This window comes from Geotrypetes seraphini, chromosome 6, assembly GCF_902459505.1.
Source record: "Geotrypetes seraphini chromosome 6, aGeoSer1.1, whole genome shotgun sequence".
Classification (NCBI taxonomy): domain Eukaryota; kingdom Metazoa; phylum Chordata; class Amphibia; order Gymnophiona; family Dermophiidae; genus Geotrypetes; species Geotrypetes seraphini.
In genome coordinates this window covers 99958239-99980097 of record NC_047089.1, presented here as the reverse complement: position 1 = coordinate 99980097, position 21859 = coordinate 99958239, and the positions used below count along the sequence as shown (strand labels likewise).

The following is a 21859-nucleotide window of genomic DNA, read 5'->3' as shown; positions in this document are numbered from 1 at the left end:
AACAGATTTTTACTGACTGTGGTTGATTCATTTTCACATTGGGTAGAAGCATTCCCAGTACCAGATCAGACAGCCAGGACCACAGCGGAAATTCTAACTATGCAATTTTTTGCAAGATGGGGAATCCCAAAAACCATTGACTCCGACAATGGCCCTGCTTTTGTTTCCCAGCTTATCAAAGAATTGTTTGAGTTTCTAGGCATTGAACAGCAATTTACACATCCCATACCACCCCCAGGCAGCAGGGCAGGTAGAAAGAATGAACCAGACCATTAAGGCCCATCTCAGCCCTATGCTGAATCTGACTGGAAAAAACTGGGATCAGGTACTCCCTTTGGTCCTTATGCGTATCAGAGCTAATGTTTATAAGTCCACAGGTTTTGCACCTTATGAAGCCTTAATGGAAAGGCCAATGCCACGGTGGGAAAATCTGTTGTTTGTCACAATCTTCAGCACAGAGCTATCGTGTGACAAACACCGGGATTCTGGCGTGTTCCCTCTAACCAGGGTATCTTCAGGACTTTTCATTTGGCCCTAGGCAACTGCCTAGGCCTGGGAGAGACAAGGTAAGTAAGGGTTTCCCAAAATACCACTAGTCAAACCACGTTCTTCAAGTAAGAATAGGATGTTTATTCTGACACAGTGGTCAAAAAGATGAAACATAAAACAAAGTCACTTTTGCATTTCATTCCAAATAAAGTCAATTGCAAAAATAAAGATATACAAAAAAAAAAACGCAATCTCATGTAGTTGGTTTTTCATGAGATCTTGTACTCTGATTCAGGAATGCCTTATAATGGTGTTCACACACAATTCAAATTTTCTCCCAGCAATAATGGTTAGAGGCATGCAACAGAAGATTTCAGCAGTCATGTAAAGTTTAGAATAAACCCTTGCTATAAACAATATTGAATACCTCCTTAGGCAATAAGCTACAGCACAGCCTTGCAAACAGCTCAGCTTTTCTTCAGCTACCTCGTGAAGGCAAAAACAAACAGCTGAGGGAGATAAGCTAATTAGCTTCTCAGGAACGGGAGCCACAGCAGGATTTCCAAAGATCAAACATAAACTTAAATATTCCACCTTTAGTTTCTTGTTCTCAAACTTGGCTTTAAGTAAATCCAATAGTTAGAATTCAGGTAAGTATAATCCTTAAACCAAAAATCATTATAAAGCCCAAACACATAGCACATTCTTCAGGCTTGTCTTGCACAGAAGGAAAGCACAAGAAAAAGAGAAAAAAAAAACACAAAACACTAATTGTTTCCCAGTTACTCACTTCCTTCATTCAATGTCCATACATTCTGTCTGGCTCTCTAACATAGGACCAGCAACTTGTACCTCCATGCTTTCCACACAATCTGGAAGTTTGAGGTGGGGAGGATTTCTTCCACCTCCTGCATGGGCCAATCTGGAACTGTTGTCTCTGCTGCTTGGCTCCACGGCTCCTGCCTCGCCTTGGGCTGTGGGAGTGACTCACCCTGGTCACTCGCCCCTCCTCCTTCTCCTCCTGCTTGTCTCAGCCTGCTTTTAAACAGCTCAGAGCCAATCCCCTTCAGCCTGTAGAGGGGGATGGGGTTTGGTTCTAAGGCAGCCTTTCCCTGCCTGGGTTTTCTAGGTGCAGCCAGTTTCTCTGTGGCTTTTCTAGCTACATTATAGACTGGAGGCTGCTGTTGCCAGTCTGCCTGCCTCTGCTCCGGATCACTATTGCTCTTATCATAGGGGCAAGGGAGGTCAGCCTCAAGTTGAGCGCCAGAATCAATCTGGTCAGCTCTTCTGCACCGGATCCTATTAGGGCAAAACTAGTGCTGGTGCTGGGTTTGTCACATGTGTCCTTTCCTTCCAGAGGACCAGACAGTAATTCTGGCTAATGAATGGATGAAATCCCTGCAAGAACATCTGAAAGAAATACAGACTACTGTGCTGGCTAACACAGAAAAGTCTAGGGATTATTTAAAGGAAATATATGCAAAAGGTTCTGACCTAAGGCCCCTCAAGGTCGGGAGCAAAGTCATGCTCTTGAACCCCAGACCTAACCTTCCCTTTGGGACAGCAAAATGGGATGGACCACATTTAATAACAGATACCCTAGGCCCAAGCCTTTACCAAATTCTAATGCCTAACAACCAGCAATGCTGGAAACACATCACTCAGTTGAAACCATATGGGTAATGTATTTATCAGTCTCTGTTTTCAGATTTCACATGAAGACAGCACGGACAGCTGCTTTGAAGACAGCACGGACAGCTGCATTGGATGAGGAAAAGTCACAAGAGATTGGTAACTATATTATTCACTCCTGCTGCATAGTTGATGAGCCCTATCTATAGAACAGGAGTACAATAGTTATGTAAATACGTAGTAGAAATTATTTTGCTTATTGCATTTTTCCAGTAGTAAGTACTAGTTAATTTGTTTAAATTTAGAGTTAGTTTTAGGATGGCACGGTTCCCTTTTATTCTTGTATATGCTCTCCTTTACCCAAGTATCATTACAGGAACTATCATTCGAATATGCACAATCGGTTGGGCAAAATCCACAGATGGGGTATATCGCTATCAAGAAATACCCCCACCTTTTCTTGAAGGAACCGACCTTGTCATATTAAGTTTTTGTTCTGTACAGGACAAGCCAGTGTTCTACTCAGTAAATATCACCCAAGTAAAGTGGGCACCTCCTGTCCCCACTTCTTTAGAAAGAACACAGGAACTAAAAGCACCCCCAGAGAAGTACTTTCTAGGGCCCCCTGCCTTTATTCTGTATAATATCTCCTGTCAGGATAGCGGTAACTGGAAGATTCCGTATACATGGGTCCAGAATAACCAACAACACATTACTGAGACGTCTTTCTTTTTTGATGTATCTTGCTTTCCTACTATCCCCCCTCCTCCCATCTCAGCCCCTCCTGTACTCTACCTTTCTGATATCAATATGTTTCAGGAAGGAAAGCCCTTTCAGGTTAAATATGATGCACCACATGATGTTTTATATGATGTAGAATACCATTTCCTTACTTGGCATTTATTTCCAAAATTGTTTTTAGTTAATCATAGATACCCAAATTGCTCGCAATTTGTTGCTAACCACATACATATGCTGAATACTTGGTTTGACATGCAGTCAGGTACAGCCCAAACCACGCAACATAGAAATAAACGTGAATTATTGGACACTATTCTAGGTGGCACAGGAACTGCACTAGGTGCTCTTAATACAATTGATATAGAGGTACTACGCAATAAGATGGGATCCACCTCTCAACATGCTTCTGATGGATTCACCTCACAGCATATTATTAATGAAGCTTCCTCTAAATTATCCAATGTAATTGTTGACACATTTGCTCTTATTTCACCCATTATAGAACATAAAATTGTGACCTTAGCACATGAGGAATATAGGTTGGGAAAAAATATTTCCAGGGCTATGGCCTGTGATTAAGTACAGATCGAGCTTATTACTATCCTAAAAGAAATTCTAATCACAGCTAAGTTAGGCCACTGGCCCCTGTCTCTGCTCCAGATGGCTAGTACCAAAGTACTTGATTTTGCTATAGCGCACCTGATTGGTAGACAGTGAGGGTTCCAATCTATACACCACAAGGATGCTCTATCTCAGTGGTCTCAAACTCAAACCCTTTGCGGGGCCACATTTTGGATTTGTAGGTACTTGGAGGGCCGCAGAAAAAATAGTTAATGCCTTATTAAAGAAATGACAATTTTGCATGAGGTAAAACTCTTTATAGTTTATAAAACTTTCTTTTAACAGTTAAAAGGAAAGATATATAAACTATAAAGAGTTTTACCTCATGCAAAATTGTCATTTCTTTAATAAGACATTAACTATTTTTTTCTGCGGCCCTCCAAGTACTCTATTTTTTTCTGCAGCACTCACATTTAAAGTTCAATATCTTTTCTTTCTCAAAACTGGCACATTTCAATCACTAAATTGAAAATAAAATCATTTTCCTACCTTTGGTAATTTCATCAGTCTCTGGTTGCATTTTATTCTTCTGACTGTGCATCCAATACTTCTTCCCTTCTTTCAGCCTCCTGTATGCTTCCTCTCCTCCAGACCTCATTCCCTCCCCCAACTTTTTCTTTCTTTCTCTGATTCCGTGCCCCATTTTTTGCTTTGTTTCTGGTTCCCTGTCCTCCCTCCTTCTTTCTTCCTTCCTACCTCCGTGCCCCATTTTTTGCTTTTTTTTCTGGCTCCCTGTCCCCACCCCACCTTATTTCTTCCTTCTTTCCTGCCTTCCCCCATGCCACAGCTGCCGCGGAATAGGCTGCTGCTGCTGCCGTTATCGGGAACAGGCCATCTCCCTGCTTCTCTTCTGCACGGGGCCGACCAACTCTCGCTGTCCGATGTCAATTCTAACGTCGGAAAGGACATTCCGGGCAGCCAGACAGCGATTGGCTAGCCAGAACATCCTCTCGTCAGAATTGACGTTGGGCCGCCAGAGTTGGTCGGCCCTGCAGGGAAGAGAACAGTGGACCGCCTCCCCCTTGGTATGCCACTGGAGCAGCAGCGTGTCTGGCCGGCTCGTTCGTTCAAAGCCGCGGGTGGCGGCTCCTTGCGAGATCCGTGCCTACGTCTGAAGCCTCTCTGATGTTGTGACATCAGAGAGGCTTCCGATGCAGGAGTGGATAGCGCAAGGAGCCGCCAACCCGCGGATTTGAGCGAATGAGCCGGCTGCTGCTCCAAAAGGAAGAGAATGATGGCCTCCAGACCGCGGGCCGCAAATAGAACCTGGAGAGCCACATGCGGCCCGCATGTTTGAGACCGCTGCTCTATCTTTACTTTGATCCCATGGTCAGGACACCACACAGTTATTTATCCTGTAGTTAATATTGGTGTGCAGCTTGATAATATGCTTTTATATCCTTTGGATCGCATCACATGGATACTACCGCTGGATGATCCCTGGACTTCATTTAAGCCAATGGATCCCTCACTCTGTGTGCAGACACCATTTCATTTCAAGTGTGAACCTCATCAGTTTAAAGAGACTGTCACTTCCTGCTGGACTAATTCATCCTCCTGCTCCCTATCCACAAAGATCTCCTACTCCTCTACTTCTTCACACACGTTGTACTACCTTGGAGCTGGACATTTTTGTTTTCACCTATTCTTTCCACAAAATGTTTCCTGTTCATTGGATCCCCGGATTCATGACAGCCACCTTCCTAAGAACGCTTTGCTGTACAGTTCAACCTATTTACTGAACAATACCTGGTGTAGTCATTCACCTCTGTCCTCCATCACCATTAATGGGACAACCTACTCCACACCTCTGGTAACTAATGATTCTATGGACATTCCAGACTTTATTTCATATGCTGTACATCCACTACCTCTTGGTATGGGCAACGAGATATTTCAAAAGCTGCTGAACTTTACTGAAATCCATGTCTACATTGAACAACTTAAGAAAACCTCCAAAGAAGTGAATCATACTATCACTTTTGAAAATGGACAGATTGCACAAACTGTAGAAAATTTGCTACGAGACGCTCATGTCTCAGTTTGGGAACTTTTCTTTGGGTATTCGCCCACTGCAAACCACGTATTTAATGTTTTAATTCATCCTCTCATTATCTTAATTATTGTACAAATGTTGCTATGTATTATTATGATTTTCCTTTGCTGTAAAGTGAAACACATGTACATTTCTTTACAACGCATATTATACAAAGTTCCTTCTAACTTTTAAGGCAGTTATACATGTATTTCCAGTGTCTTCTCTGACACTTGCTAATTTGACTAATTTGGTTCCAATTTGGTTTTAATTTGGCATGGCCTATATATTGCATTGCATTACCAGGGTCAGATATAATATTATCCCATATCCCATACTCTCTCATGACATCTTGGTACCTTTTATGCCTAAACCTCCTGAAAAAGTTTCCTGCATCCCTTATGCACCGTTCAATCGCTCAACGACGGGTAAGATATAAGCATACTGGGGTCGCCGCCCAGATGACGGACTATACAACCTAAGACAGAGGTTTGAACTCATAATGGGAACTGTTTATCTTCTTAGCTTGGAGATTCTGCAGGACAGGGGACGTGCTGTTGGAGGTAAGCGAGGCATCTGCGAAATGCAGACTGGCTGTTTATAGAAGGGTACCACAAGCTTACCCTCATTTCAAAGAATAAAAATAAAAAAAGTATGGGAGATGTCAGCATAGCTATCGCTAGCATTCAGCATTTTCAGTTGGCATTACTTATGTCAGCAAAGGCCTATGGAAAATTATATCAATCTGACTTTGGCATGTGAATGCAGATGGACCCTGAGTGTTAGTAGACTGTTTCATATAACCCAAAAAGACTGTTTTAAGTAGCCCTGATTAAATCATGATTAGCTAAAAGGTGTTAATGTCTGATTAAGAGGGTGCTTAGGACAATGGGTCCAGGTGCACAGATAACTAAAGTTAATCAGAAACTATTGTCAGAGGCATACTGGAAATTACATTTGACCATAGCCTATTCTTCGGCTGTCTAGCACAAGTTTACTAAGGAGGGGGAGATTTAACTTCTATTGAAGCTCAATAGTTTTCTATATTCAGAATAAGATTCCAAGCTATAAAAGCCTCCTCTCTGCAACACACAAAATCTCTATCTCTTGGCTCTTGGCACTCTGGTCCTCTCTTGTTTTTCTTGAGCTCTCTCTTTCTCTGTCTATCCTTCTCTTTATCTATGGAACACGAAGCTTGGACTATCACCCTATCCCCCTTTTCTCTCTCTCTGCCTTTCCCTGGAACTTCAGGCTTCTATGTCTCTCTTTTCCTCTGAACTCTGTAAGGCAGGGAAACTGCGTTGCTCTCTCATTAATTGTAATGCTTAGAAATATTAATTTTCTGTAAGCCTATTTCTATAATATATTCTTTATGCAATCACCTCTGGCTGTGCCTTTTTGATTCTACTTCCTGGTGAATCTTCCGTGAGGGAACTGAACCTGGGACCTGGCGTTTGTAAGGGCGCCTCTCACTTAACCCCTACCACCTAATATTGTGGGGGCTACACTAACAAACTTTACAGGCGTCACTGATGCAATCACCGAGCACACCGTCTCCATGTGGAATCGAGGAACTTTCAGGGCTGCATTGTTCTCCAATCGTATCCTTGCTCTGGCACGGGTTCTATGGCCACAATATCCAAAAGTCTGCGGACTGTGGCCTGCATCCGAATCACCTTCTCGGGGCGGCTAGCAGGGGAATCCAGAAAATACTTGGTCAGAAGACAGAGAAACTCCAACTTGAAACCATCTCGGAAAACCTCCAGAACCCAGCGGTCGAAGGTAATGGCCTCCCATTCCACCAGAAAGGCCGAAAACCGCTCCCCGATGTGGAAGAGTAGTCAGCGGCCTGGCATCAGAACTGTTTGTTGGCAGCAGCCGCTGGTCGACTTGCCGCAGACTGCTGACGGTGAGATCTGCCAAAGTACGGTCTGGCAGATGATTAGAAACCCTGTGGAAGGGCCCGGGTACGGGCGAGAACGCCAAAAGGGATAAAAATTTGAATTAATATGCCTGCAGTTCAACCTGATTAAGTCACCCTGCCTGAGCTAAGTTCTTTGCATTACCTTTATGCTTTTGGTTCTAAAAAAACTTGAAGAAGTACACTTGAAGTGTGAGTTAGCATTGAACAAACTCTACCAGGCAGGAGGGGGATGGAGCCAGTGAGGATTTTTCCCTTTCCAGTGCGGTTGTTCAGTTAACATATTTCACAACACACAGGGATCTGAGGCTCCTTCCTCTTTGCGAGTATTGACATACTAAAAGTAGACTAAAGACAAGGAAGAGGACTTTAACTGCCATGTCTCCTTGACAAAGTTATATTTAAGAAAAGAGTATTTAAGAGAGGTATTTTAGGAAAGAAAATTTGAATGGCCAGAAGGGCAGGACCTGCTCCCAGGTAATGCCTTGGGTTTATGATCTTGAACACTGCCACAAGGTCACCCAGACCTTTACCGAACAGGAGCTGATCCTTGAAGGGCAACTGGCTTAAAGTAGCTTTAGAAGATGAATCACCAGACCATTGCTGGATCCAGAGCATCCTGCAAGCCAAAACAGAATAGACGCCATGCTTGGCGAAAATGTTCAAGATGTCGTAGAGGGCATTAGCCTTGTAATCCATGCCGGAGATGAGAAAATCCAAATCCCGAAGCACCAGTGTCAGGATCAAGACACAGCTTGGAGTAGCATGCCCAAGCCACGAAAGAAGAGGCCATCTCTGCTTTGACTCAAGCCACAGCCGAATCAAACAGACGCTTAAGGATAAAATCCACGTCTTGGTCCTGGACATCCTTCAGGATCACATCCCCCCAATCGCTAGGAAGAGATGTGCGCTTGGTGATATGCGCCACTGAAGAATCCACCTTTGGAGACATAAAGGGCTTGTTAAAGCCATCCGCCATGGCTCGAGCACATTTCAAGGGACCCTCAGAAGTCTCACAGATATCTGTAAGTATCCAGACAACATCAGGATGATCAGGAAGAGGCAGATTGTGGCCTCTGATCACTCATAAGGGAACATTCAGCAGAGAATGGCTATTCCATCTGTAACTTCAATTCCTGCAGAGAATCAGAGATTAAATCCACAAGGTGTGCGGGTCTGAAGAACCTGCACAAAGTGGGGTTCTACCCCAAATCACAAGCTCCGCACTGGCCCGGATCCTGGAGATCCGCCAAATTCGTCATGTCCATGGCCACTGCAGAGCTGCCTTGTGAAAGCAGAGGAATGGAGTATTTGGCACACTCACAGGAAGACTAGAAGAAAGATGGGGTCCCTATGACTGGCACAGAAGCTGGTAGAAGGGAAACAGGCAGGGACTTTTTAACTAAGTATGCCTGATAAAGCATTTGCACAAATTCCAGGGGAAAACCATCCTCTGTGGCAGGAACCCACTTCTGCACCTCAGATTTGGAATGTTTGGAAGATTTATGAGGTTTTTTGCTGGAGCCGTGCTTACGGTTTACCACAACGCCGCCAGCGCACTCCCCAGGGACTCCAGATGTCAATTTTGCAGGAGTCAGGGCATAAGGCACTTGAAGATCCTTCCTGGAGGTCAAAGGCACCGCATTCGAGCAAATCTCACCCCTCCTTGCGGACCACAGTGCACATTAAACAAGGCTGCACAACTGACAGCCATCCACTGCGAATGAATCCATCCCATCTTGCCCTGGGGAGTCATATGGTTTTCTTTCAAAAATGAAGCTGGCAAGTATGAAAAATAACTTTGAAATCAAATCTGGAAAAATCCAAAATGGCCACTGAGGCCCTGTTTTGACTAAAAATGGCCTAGGAAAACCACAGAGATGTCCTTCAAAAAGATATCAACAAACTTACTTAATGGTTCGAGAAGTGAATTATGGGAGGAAATTATTGGACGGCCTGGGGGAGCATCAAGGTTCTTGTGAATCTTAGGTAGAAAATATACAAATTGCACGTCTTGAAGACCAAAAAGGCTTTAACAGCCTAAACAAAGAACAAAGGAAAGCAATGAGAGATTTAGCCAATGATGAAAACATTATTTTAAGGAAAGCCGATAAGGGCGGTGCAGTAGTTGTACTAAATAAAGACTACATGAAGGAAGCCTTTAAACAATTGAGTGATGAAACAGTATATAAACAGATTAAATTGGATCCCACCAAAAGATTACAGAGAACTATCAAAAAATTAATCAAAGAAGGATCACAAGAAGGATTTTTGACTAAAAAAGATGCTAGATTTCTCTTTACTTCAAATCCCATTGTTCCTGTACTATATTTTCTACCTAAGATTCACAAGAACCTTGATGCTCCCCCAGACTGTCCAATAATTTCCTCCCGTAATTCACTCCTCGAACCATTAAGTAAGTTTGTTGATTTCATTTTGAAGGACATCATAATGCTAAGCAGCACATATATCAAAGACACTGCTCATTTTCCAAGAATATTGACATCTGTTCCAGTGGATGATTTTCCATTTATAATGGTAATGCTAGACGTCACGTCTCTCTATACAGTTATCCCCCAAGATTCAGCGATACAAATTGTGAAAGAAGCTTTATTTTCTTCCCCAAGACCTTTTCTGATCCCTCTGGAGTTTTTGCTAAAATTAACCAGATTAGCTTTGAAGGAGAATTTCTTCATTTTTGGAAAATATCTTTTCCTACAACTCTCCGGTGTAGCAATGGGAGCTACATTTGCTCCATCCATTGCCAAATTGAATGGATTGAAAATTCTCCCTTTGGCCATAAAATCTATTCATGGCACAGATACATTGATGATGGTTTTTTTTTTTTATTATGGAAAGGGAATGAATGTGAACTTACATCTTTTCTAACATGGCTTAATTCATGCAATAAAAATATTCAATTTTTCATGATGTCATCGTGAACATCTATACATTTTTTGGATGTGGACATAAGTCAAGTTGATAAAACTTTTATCACTAAAGTTTTTACAAAAAATACTGATAAGAACATAATCCTTAAATATGATAGTTGCCATCTGAAGAAACTAAAGGAAAGCTTACCATTTTCTCAAATGGTAAGGATCAGAAGAAACTGTTCAGAAATCAACAAATTTAGGTCACAATCTAGAAAGCTACAAGAGAAATTTTTATTGAGAGGATACCCCAATCACATGATGAATAAAGCCAGATGCCGCGCCAAATATATTAATAGAGAACATCTTTTGGATGAACAAAGATCAAATAAGTTTGAAGATAATGTTGAAACATGTAATATGATATTTCTCTAAAAGCCATTCTGTAGCACAGATTATTAGGAGAAATTGGGAAATTGTGAATTTACATCCGGTCTTTGAAAACAAAAGACTTAGAATAGCGTTTTCTTGTAATTCCAACTTGAAAGAAATTCTATGTCCTTCCATAATAAAATTTAAGAAAACATTTGAAAATAGTGTAAAGGGTCATTTTAAATGCCTTTCCTGTAGTATCTGTGAGATCACAATTCAAACAAAGATTTTCACTAATCCATCTAATAACAAACAATATGATTTAAATTTTTTCACGAACTGCAGGTCCACTTTCATTATTTATGTTATCATCTGTCCCTGCAATTTGTTATATATGGGCATGTCTACGAGAGATCTGAAGATGAGAATGTGTGAACACAAGTCAAATCTAAAGCGGAATCGAAGTTCAGAAGTCATTGCGCCTCATTCCAACATAAATTTCAAGATCTACCCTGCCTAGTGATTGACCATGAACTGAAATCGCTGAGAGGAGGTGACAGGGCAAAAAGACTTAAACAAAAAGAACTAAGGTGGATCCATACTTTGAATCCGTATGGCCTTAATACATTATTGGATTGGTCAGTTTTTCTTTAATTTTTAAAATCCGAATGATTAACAGAGGTGTACTGTTGCCAGATGAGTGAGGGAACATTTAAACCAACATTTAAACTAATATTTAAACCAATGAGAAGATAACTACGTCATCTATCTCAATGCACATGTGTTGGCGTTCAGACTATTTTAAGCGCCATTTTCTAAACACACTTCTGTGGTACAATGTGTGATGTGTTAATGCTAAAAGTAAGTATTTTTGCGAGCTGGAATTTAGATATTTATTTTCTAATACCATCTTTTCTGTCTTTAGTTTTAGCCCAATCTGTAAACCCTGAAGCCGCGTGCTAGCGGCGAAATGGGTCCCCGTTGGATATATAGTGAGTGGGGCTATAGCGGCAGCTTTTCATAGTGCCGTTTGACACAGAAGTTTAAACCAAAGATGTGTTTATATATACAACCACTAATGTTGGTTGTGTTTCTATATCACTAAAGATATTTATCTTTAAAATTCAAGTCGCTGCTATATATTTCCAGCATTGAACTGTAGCACTAAGGCCCTGATTCTGTATAGGACGCCCGGGAGAGGTGTCCTATTCAGAATCGGGCCTACACTAAACCCCGATTCTGTAACCGGCGTCCATGTTACAGACGCTGGTTAGAGAATCGGGTTAGATTAGACATGGCCCGCTACACTTATCGCAGCAAGGGATCTCTCTGCCGCTATAAGTATAGCGGGCCACGGCCGCCTGTCCGATTGCCGGAAGGAGGATGCCCAAACCCTCCTGCCAGAAGATAACCCCCCCCCCCGACACTACCGATCGCTGGCAGGAGGATGCCCAAACCCTCCTGGCAGAAGATGCCACCCCCCCGACACTACCGATCGCTGGCAGGAGGATGCCCAATCCCTCCTGCCCGAAGACGCACCCCCTCCGCACCCTCCCCCCCCCGCGCTAACAGCCCCAAACCTCCACCCCACCAAACTAACCTTTTCTTTTGGCCAGACGGATCTTGCCCGTCCAGCCGGCAGGCCCGCCTCGTCGAAATGAGGCGGGGCCGCCCCTTCCCGCCGAAGCCTAAGGCCTGATTGGCCCAGGCTCTAGAAACCTGGACCAATCAGACCTAAGGCATAGCGGGTCCGCCCATCCCCACTAAGTCTAAGGCCTTAGATTAAGTGGGGATGGGCGGATCCGCTATGCCTAAGGCCTGATTGGTCCAGGCTTCTAGAGCCTGGGCCAATCAGGCCTTAGGCTTCGGCGGGATGGGCTGGAAAGGGGCGGGCCCGCCTCATTTCGACGAGGCGGGCCTGCCGGCTGGACGGGCAAGACCTGTCTGGCCAAAAGAAAAGGTTAGTTTGGTGGGGTGGAGGTTTGGGGGCTGTTAGCACGGGGGAGGGAAGGGTGCGGAGGGGGTGCGTCTTCGGGCAGGAGGGATTGGGCACCCTCCTTCCAGCGATTGGTAGTGTCAGGGGGGGGGCATCTTCTGGCAGGAGGGTTTGGGCACCCTCCTGCCGGCAATTGGACAGGCGGCCGTGGCCCGCTATACTTATAACGGCAGAGAGATCCCTTGCCGCAATAAGTATAGCGGCTGCGTCTACTTACAATGTAGACCAGCATTTTGTTGGCCTACATTGTAAGCGTCTCTGAAGGGACATGTATCAGTATCATGTACCTTGGTAGTTTTCCTTAGGCTATATGTTTTGAAGCTGTAAGAAAACCAGACCCTGTTTGTTTTTCCTTCTCTGATGTTTGATAAGATGTGTGTTATCTTGTTGTAAAGTGACTTCAATTGTTTTTATAAGCCGTATTTGCAAACAGCTTTAGTTAAGAGGCTTTGCTGGCCAAGGCTCTTCTGACCTTTTGGACTCCAGTCTTGAGATAGAAAAAATGCTGATTTCTTTAAAGTTTCATGTGACCTGTGTCCATATATGGTTTGTGTTTACGTCACATGCTGACAACTCTGATTCATTTAGAATGATATAAAAGATGTAAAGCTCACAATAAAATTGAACATGTTTTGAAGGATGATTTCTGGTCTTTGAGATATGTCCCCAGGTACCTGGCTTCCAAATGACAGAGACAGAGAAAGTATGGGGCAGGAATTGGGACCTAATCCTTTTCAGTCTCTTCCTCTACTAGGGAGACGCGTAGGGCCGCCTAGATTAGCCTAAGGCCCGCCTAAGGCCCTTAGGCGAGCTTAGGCGTCTTGAGGGCCTCCCTAGGCTCCTGGAGGCGCCTTCAATATAGGCGGCCTGCCTGGGGAGCATTTATTTAAAAAACGTGCATCCCGATTGGCTGATTAGACAGCTGTAGGACGCCTACAGCTGCCTAAAATCGGAACGCACTTTGTAGAATCAGGGCCTAAATATCTAGAACCATTAATTTTGGTTATGACCAAAAAAGAAAAAAAGTGTGTTTTCTCTGGTGTAATATGCACACAATAAGAAAAAGACAAAAATTTGTAAAAAAAAAAAAAAGAACTTAACAAAAAAGAAGTAGTTAGATAATGTTTTGAGTAGTAATAATTTATTAAATTAAGCAATTTGACAAAGAAAGTCCTTTAATACACAAAGGTTTTGGATGAATGAAAGATACCCACCCCTCAATTCCATTTTGGATGATATTATTATGATCCTTGGAGTGGCAATTCTGAGATTCTTTCCTTCATTAATTAAGTAATTCATCTCCAGTTGATTAACCTTGTGTGGATCTTACTGTTTTTAGTTAATCTTTTTCACTTTATTATTGTTTGGAGATGAAAACGGTGACAGAGTCCAAAAAAGCGTGGGATGAACACAGAAGATCTAGAATCAGAAAATAATAGCAAATATTGAATAACTGCCCAGTACTGGGCAGACTTGCACGGTCTGTGTCTGTACATGGCCATTTGGTAGAGGATGGGCTGGGGAGGGCTTTAATGGCTGGGAGGGTGTAGATCAGTGGTCTCAAACTCAAACCCTTTGTGGGGCCACATTTTGGATTTGTAGGTACTTGGAAGGCCGCAGAAAAAATAGTTAATGCCTTATTAAAGAAATGACAATTTTGCATGAGATAAAACTCTTTATAGTTTATAAAACTTTCCTTTAACAGTTAAAAGGAAAGATATATAAACTATAAAGAGTTTTACCTCATGCAAAATTGTCATTTCTTTAATAAGACATTAACTATTTTTTCTGCGGCCCTCCAAGTACTCTATTTTTTTCTGCAGCACTCACATTTAAAGTTCAATATCTTTTCTTTCTCAAAACTGGCACATTTCAATCACTAAATTGAAAATAAAATCATTTTCCTACCTTTGTTTGGTAATTTCATCAGTCTCTGGTTGCACTTTATTCTTCTGACTGTGCATCCAATACTTCTTCCCTTCTTTCAGCCTCCTGTATGCTTCCTCTCCTCCAGATCTCATTCCCTCCCCCAACTTTTTATTTCTTTCTCTGATTCCGTGCCCCATTTTTTGCTTTGTTTCTAGTTCCCTGTCCCCCCTCCTTCTTTCTTCCTTCCTCCGTGCCCCATTTTTTGCTTATTTTTCTGGCTCCCTGTCCCCACCCCACCTTCTTTCTTTCTTCCTTCCTGCCCTCCCCCATGCCACTGCCGCCACGGAATAGGCTGCTGCTGCCGCTATCGGGAACAGGCCATCTCCCTGCTTCTCTACTGCACGGGGCCGACCAACTCTCGCTGCCCGATGTCAATTCTAACGTCGGAAAGGACGTTCCGGGCAGCCAGGCAGTGACTGGCTAGCCAGAACGTCCTCTCGACGTCAGAATTGACGTCGGGCCGCCAGAGTTGGTCGGCCCTGCAGGGAAGAGAACAGTGGACCGGGGCCCTTGGTACGCCACTGGAGCAGCAGCGTGTCTGGCTGGCTCGTTCGTTCAAAGCCGCGGGTGGCGGCTCCTTGCGAGATCCGCGCCTGCGTCTGAAGCCTCTCTGATGTTGTGACATCTGATGCAGTGGCTTCTGATGCAGGAGTGGATAGCGCAAGGAGCTGCCAACCCGCGGCTTTGAGCGAACGAGCCGGCTGCTGCTCCAAAAGGCCTTCAGACCGCGGGCCGCAAATAAAACCTGGAGAGCCACATGCGGGCCGTGTGTTTGAGACTGCTGTAGATGGACTGGAGTGAGCTTTGACAGAGACTTCAGTAGTTGGAACCTAAAAACAGTACTGGACAGAGCTTTGGATTCTTGCCCAGAAGTAACTAAGAAGAAGAAGAAGAAGAAAAAAAACAACAAATAAACCCAACAAATTTTTAGATTGAATCACGTTGGGCAGACTGGATGGACTATTCGGGTCTTTATCTGCTGTTATCTACTATGTACCAGATACTTTCTTGACTACTTCCAGTCTCCACCCCTAATCACTTCTCCCATTACTTTTATTCCCCAGACTTCTAACCCTATTTACAGTTGCCCATATTTGGGTACTTGCTGCTCTCCTCACATGCTCCTCCCCCCCTTATGTTACTACTCAGGCCAGTTACTTGAACAATGGTTAGTTATGCTGAGCAATCAGATTCCATGCTCTTTTGACTGTAGGCATTGTGTTCATAAAGTATCAAATACTATCCCAGGAATGCCCCCCTCCCTTCTCCTGATTCAACAATGCTTATACACACAATATTAAACAAATTCACTCTACTGGAATGTATAGTTTATTACACTCTGCAACAATTAACATCATTAATTTATTAATAATCTGTTATTTCTTATTTCATTTCTCACACCTCCCAAACTTTAAATGAACATTTTAATACCTTAAAATATGCCCAGAGCCAAAATACTCTTCGTAAATATGGAGTAATGTATTGAAATAGATTGCACCAAGCGAGTCGCACTATTTTAGAATACCTACAAAGCTCATGCAAAAAAACCCCAAAACAACCCTCAGACAAAACCTAAATAAAAAAATTACAATAAAACTAAAACAGTTTAAATAAATATACACAGAAATTCATTCCTTAACAACAAAAAAGTCAGGCATTCAACCAACCAACTTATAACCGTCATAACGAAATCACGCAAACATCACACCGGATGCTGTTCCGTATCCTAATCCGGTCAATTATCGTTTCCATGAGACGGAAGCCGACTGACCCCAAGAGAGTCTGTCAATGAACTTCCGCTCATATCTCTGCACATCCTATCGTCGTCCTTCCTTCCATCCAATCCCCGACCGTCTTCCAACCTCTCGCGAGCATTAGGACTAAACCTCTCGAGAGTTGATGGCTGCCATTTTTACGTGGTGTATACAGCGACTCTAGGGGAGGGAGCAATTGAGGGGAAAAAAGGAAAAAAAAAATCCTTAAACTCAGAATCAGAGTATTTGAACGTTAAGTTTTGACGTTCAAACATTTTTTTTCGCATTCTCCATACTTCGCTTGCCTGTCCCTTCCACGATTGCTCACGGGGCTTGTTCCTCTCACTGTCCCACGGTATCCGGCTGCACCACCGGTATCTCTTTTCTCGGGGCATTGAACTCACACCCGCGCAACCCTGAACCTACCCGGAGACTCCCCGCGCGGGGGGAACCGCCGCCGGCGTCGCCGCTATCACCGCCCCCCTGAGCCGCCACTACTGCTGCATCCGTCGCCGGGCCCCGCTCCCCTCGCTGCGCGCCTAGGCCGGGGAGGAGGCGGTGGCGGCAACGGCAACAACAGTGGATTCCGGGAGCAGCGGCTGCCTTCTCCGCCTCCCTCGCCGCCCGACTACAGAGTCGAGAGTGGCCATAACCGTGGCAACTTCAGGATGATCATTGAGAACTTTGAGGCGCTCAAGAATTGGCTGTCCAAAACGCTGGAGCCCATGTAAGTGGATTGTGGGGTAGGGGCGGGCCCCTGTTTGGTTCAAGTCCTTGGAGACTTTATTTTGGTTATTATAAACTTTTGGCACCACCATAACTGAAAGGCCAGAAAGTTCCCGAAAAACTCAAATAAGGAACGTGAGACTTTTGAAAAAAAAAAAAAGCAGTTTGGTTAATTTATTAGTCCTACTTCATATTGATTACATAGCCATTTTTTCAAAATTATTGGGGGTGTTAAACCCAATGGAAATGGCCTCTTCCTGGATGGACACAGAAAGTTTGTTAAAAATTGGGGGTGCTCAGGCATCCACAGAGCTGGCTCCTATGTTTGATAAAATCCCTTGTTTTGTTTAGTATTACTCTTTGAAGTGAAGATAGGTTTGTTGGTGGTGGGGAAGTGTTCTAACAGCTCGTATAATATACAAGGCTGTTCCTACTGCTTTTAACCAGCTCCTTACTTTGCTTTTTTATTTTTAAAAATGCATTTACTAACAAGCCTTAATCTCCATTCCCCTCCACACACAAAAAATCTCTTAGGTGATAACATTTTGTTTTTAATATATACAGAATAATGGAGACTTTGACAGTTCTGTTGTGAGTAGGAATACTGAGGAGTTAGGTAACAATATGTTAAAAAGTCTTGCTGAAATTAACCATTTGAGCTATCAGAACTTGCCTGGCCTTGTTAGCTGTGTTGTGGCTTAGCTATTATCTGCTCCTCTTCCTGGCTCTGTCATTTTGAACTCTTCACCCTAACAGGATCCAGCTAAAATGCTATTGCACAGCACCACAGTTGGCAGTTATATCAAAAGAGAAGGCGCGAACATAGTAGAACAATATTAAAGAACTTGTTGGATGGACAGAAGATAGAAAAAAAATGCAGAAAAAGAAGGTGTTTGAAAGAGTTTAGGTCAGGAGAAGTTAAAATCCTGGAAATAGCTTAAGAAAAGAAGACAGACTTTTAGGAAAAGTTGTGGAAATTTTTTTTTTTTAAATGTGAGAGGAATTGAGGTGCCATGCCATACTTGAGTGCCTGAACAAATTCATATAAACCTTTCTGAAGTCCCTTGAGAGAATGGTATAGAAAACTGAATAAATAAATAAAAATGCAAGCTGAGAAAAGGACAAAGAACAGGAATATTTGAGTATATTTACATTTCTGTTAACATTAAAACTGAAAAATAGCACAAAAATCAATAGAAGCTTTAGTAATTATAGAAGTAATGCATAAACCTTTTAGTGTAGGGGAGAGTGTGGCGCAGTGGTTAAAGCTACAGCCTCAGCACTCTGGGGTTTTGAGTTCAAACCCACACTGCTCCTTATGACCCAGGGCAAGTCACTTAATCCCCCCATTGCCCCAGGTACATTAAATAGATTGTTCTGAGTTCTCCTGGGAGAACGGTATAGAAAATTGAATAAATAAATACATTTAAAAATCATACAAGCATATTAATACTGTATGGTTTGTTTTCTTATATAAGTATAACAACTTGTATTGAAAAGTCTTGCACTATAACTATCACAAATTTAACCTGTAAACTGTAAATTATGTATATTGGTTTCAGATCCCTAGTTTGTATCAAGTTAGGATAAAAACTTTTACTGTAACTGTATATTGTATTTGTTAGCTTGTAACCCATTCTGAGCGCTGTAGGTAGGATGAGAAAGAAAATGAAGTAAATAAAAACATAAGAACATAAGAATTGCTGCTGCTGGGTCAGACCGGTGGTCCATCATGCCCGGCATTCTGCTCAAGCGACGGCCCTCTGATCAAAGACTAATGCCCTAACTGATACTAGCCCTACCTGCGTACGTTCTGGTTCAGCAGGAACTTGTCTAACTTTGTCTTGAATCCCTGGAGGGTGTTCTCCCCTATGACAGACTCCGGAAGAGCGTTCCAGTTTTCTACCACTCTCTGGGTGAAGAAGAACTTCCTTATGTTTGTACGGAATCTATCCCTTTCAATTTTAGAGAGTTCCCTTTCGTTCTCCTTACCTTGGAGAGGGTGAACAACCTGTCCTTATCTACCAAGTCTATTCCCTTCAGTACCTTGAATGTTTTGATCATGTCCCCTCTCAATCTCTGTTCGAGGAAGAAGAGGCCCAGTTTCTCTAATCTTTCGCTGTATGGCAACTCCTCCAGCCCCTTAACCATCTTAGCCGCTCTTCTCTGGACCCTTTCGAGTAGTACCATGTCCTTCTTCATGTACGGCGACCAGTAATGGACGCAGTACTCCAGGTGAGGGCGCACCATGATAACGGCATGATAACCTTCTCCAATCTGTTCGTGATCTCCTTCTTTATCATTCCTAGCATTCTGTTCGCTGCTGCCGCACATTGCGCGGACAGCTTCATCGACTTGTCAATCAGAACTCCTAAGTCTAGTTCCTGGGAGGTCTCTCCAAGTACTGCCCTGGACATCCTGTATTCGTGCATGAGATTTTTGTTGCAGATCTTCGCAATCCCCTTGCGTCTTCACTACTCTGAATAACTTCATATTGTCCGCAAATTTAATCACCTCACTCGTTGTACCAATGTCCAGATCTTTTATAAAGATGTTGAAGAGCATGGGTCCAAGCACCGAGCCCTGCGGCACCCCACTGGTGATGCTCATCCAGTCCGAGTATTGTCCATTTACCCCCCCACTCTCTGTTTCTTATGCTCCAGCCAGTTTTTAATCCATGTGAGTATTTCACCCTCGATTCCATGGCTCGCAATTTTCCGAAGTAGTCATTCATGCGGAACCTTGTCAGATGCCTTCTGAAAATCCAGATATACAATGTCGATCAGGTCTCCCTTGTCTGTCTGCCTGTTTACTCCCTCAAAGAAGTGCAGCAAGTTCGTCAAACACGATCTGCCTTTGCTAAAACTGTGCTGACTGGTCCTCATCAGCCCATGTCTGTCAAGGTGATATTATCTAAATTTTCAGATTTATTGTATCTACATTGACATGTTTTCTTCAGTTTACTATTTTCATCTAGGTCCCACTTTTCTACAGGATTTCCCACTTTTTGTAGGGTTTACCAGAGAGAATCACAGATGTTTTGTAATAAGGATAATTATTTATCATTTCTCTTTCTTTTAAATATAATTTTTTATTCTAACATGACACATTGAGGATGTTGTATCAATATGTATCCTTGGTACATGTCTTGGTAATCTATCAGTCATGGGAGGGGGGAGAGAGAGTTAGGTGAGGAGGTATGTTTTTATTGCTTTCCTAAAGTTGAGGAGTCCTTCAAGGGATCTAATCTGGGGGGTGGGGGAAGTTGATTCCAGTGGCTTGGTATGAAATGGGAGTAGGAACGTTGTTTAGTGGTTTGCAGTTGAAGGGCACAACCAGGGGATATTTCATGTATCAAGTTTAATGTTTATTTGATATATCGCTTATCGTGATACTAAGCAATTATACAAAGTATTTAAAATAAGGGGGTGAAGCAAAAATAGCCCATATAGACAAATACAAGACAAAACAGACTAATATGACAGAGAAGGACTATGGGTGAACTACAATAAAGTATAGTAAAGAGGAGAGAACAAATAAAGATTAAAACAAAGAAGAAGGTAGGGGTTTTATTCAAGCAATTTAGTTATTATCAAAGAATGGAGAATGCAAGCAAATAGGAAATTAGATCATTGATCAAAGGCATCTCTATATAAAAACGTTTTGAGAGCCCCTTTAAATTTGTCTAGGCTTGTTTCCTCTCTAATGTAAGAGGGGAGAGTATTCCAAGTGAGGGGAGCTGTTAACGGCGAAGCAGGTAGCGCGTCAAGTACCAAATGTTTTAAGAGTAGGCACGAAAAGTAAGTTTTGGGAGGATGATCTGAGAGATCTAAGTGGAGTATGAGGTATAAGTAGCTTGTCAATGAAAACCGGTTCTCTGGATTTAAGTGTTTTAAACGTAAGCAATGCAGTTTTGAAAGTGATTCTATGATGACTAGGGAGCTAGTGGGCATTTTTAAGTAACGGAGAAACGTGATTGTATTTCTTGGATTTGATGATAATTTTAATCGCTGTATTTTGGATTAGTTGGAGACGTTTGATTTCTTTTTGAAATATCCCAATGTACAGAGCGTTGCAATAATTGAGTTTTGAGATTACATAAGACAAGTGAATGAATTAAGATATTGAGAAAAGATGGATCTAGAAAGTTGGCTAATGATCAGATCATTCGTAGTTTGTGGTTGAGGACCTGTTAGGTACAGAGGAAGCTTGGTTGTCATAGCCCGGCACCATATCGTGTAAGGATTTGAACGCTGGCATCGGGCCCCTGAAGACACAATTTTGGCTATGGACAGCCATGCCTTTCTTATAAATCAAAGTTCCTGCTGCTGAACTAGATAAAAAGATGTTCAGCTGGCAGGGCTTTTTTTTATACATTTTTATCAACACAACTAATATACTATTTTATCCTAAAGCAAAAAATAAATAAATAAATATAATTTTTTTTTTTAATACCTTTGTTGTCTGGTTTCTGCTTTCCACATCTTCTTATTCAATTCCTTCCATCCACTGTGTGTCTTCTCTCTGCGTCTTCCATTTGCTGTTACTGTGCCTCTCCCTTCACCCCCCCCAATTGGTCTAGCACCCATCTTCTTCCCTCCGCTCCCCCATAGTCTGGCATCTGTCTTCTTCCCTTCCAGCATCTTCTCCCCACTCTGTCTTCCACATTTCCCTTCAGGGTCTGTTCCTCTCCACCCTCCTTCAATGTCTGTTCTATTCCTTTCCACCACCACCCTTCCCTCCCTCCTTTACCATCTGTTCCTTTCTACC

The 21859-nt window shown here is 42.7% G+C and overlaps 1 protein-coding gene across 7 annotated transcripts in view; it reads left to right on the top strand.

Annotated features, from left to right (window-relative positions):
• The first annotated feature begins 16468 nt into the window (after nt 1-16468).
• The window catches only part of RBM26 (RNA binding motif protein 26), a 946655-nt gene continuing 941264 nt past the window's right edge, over nt 16469-21859 (top strand). For 3 of the 7 annotated variants that reach the window (XM_033948166.1, XM_033948165.1, XM_033948164.1), the window contains exon 1: nt 16473-17090. In XM_033948166.1, coding sequence (XP_033804057.1) covers nt 17032-17090 — 59 coding nt within the window. In that variant the 5' untranslated portion in view covers nt 16473-17031. Of the gene's footprint in view, nt 17091-21859 lie in introns of all 7 variants that reach the window. The other 4 variants (XM_033948169.1, XM_033948170.1, XM_033948168.1 and 1 more) reach the window with 2 other exon arrangements.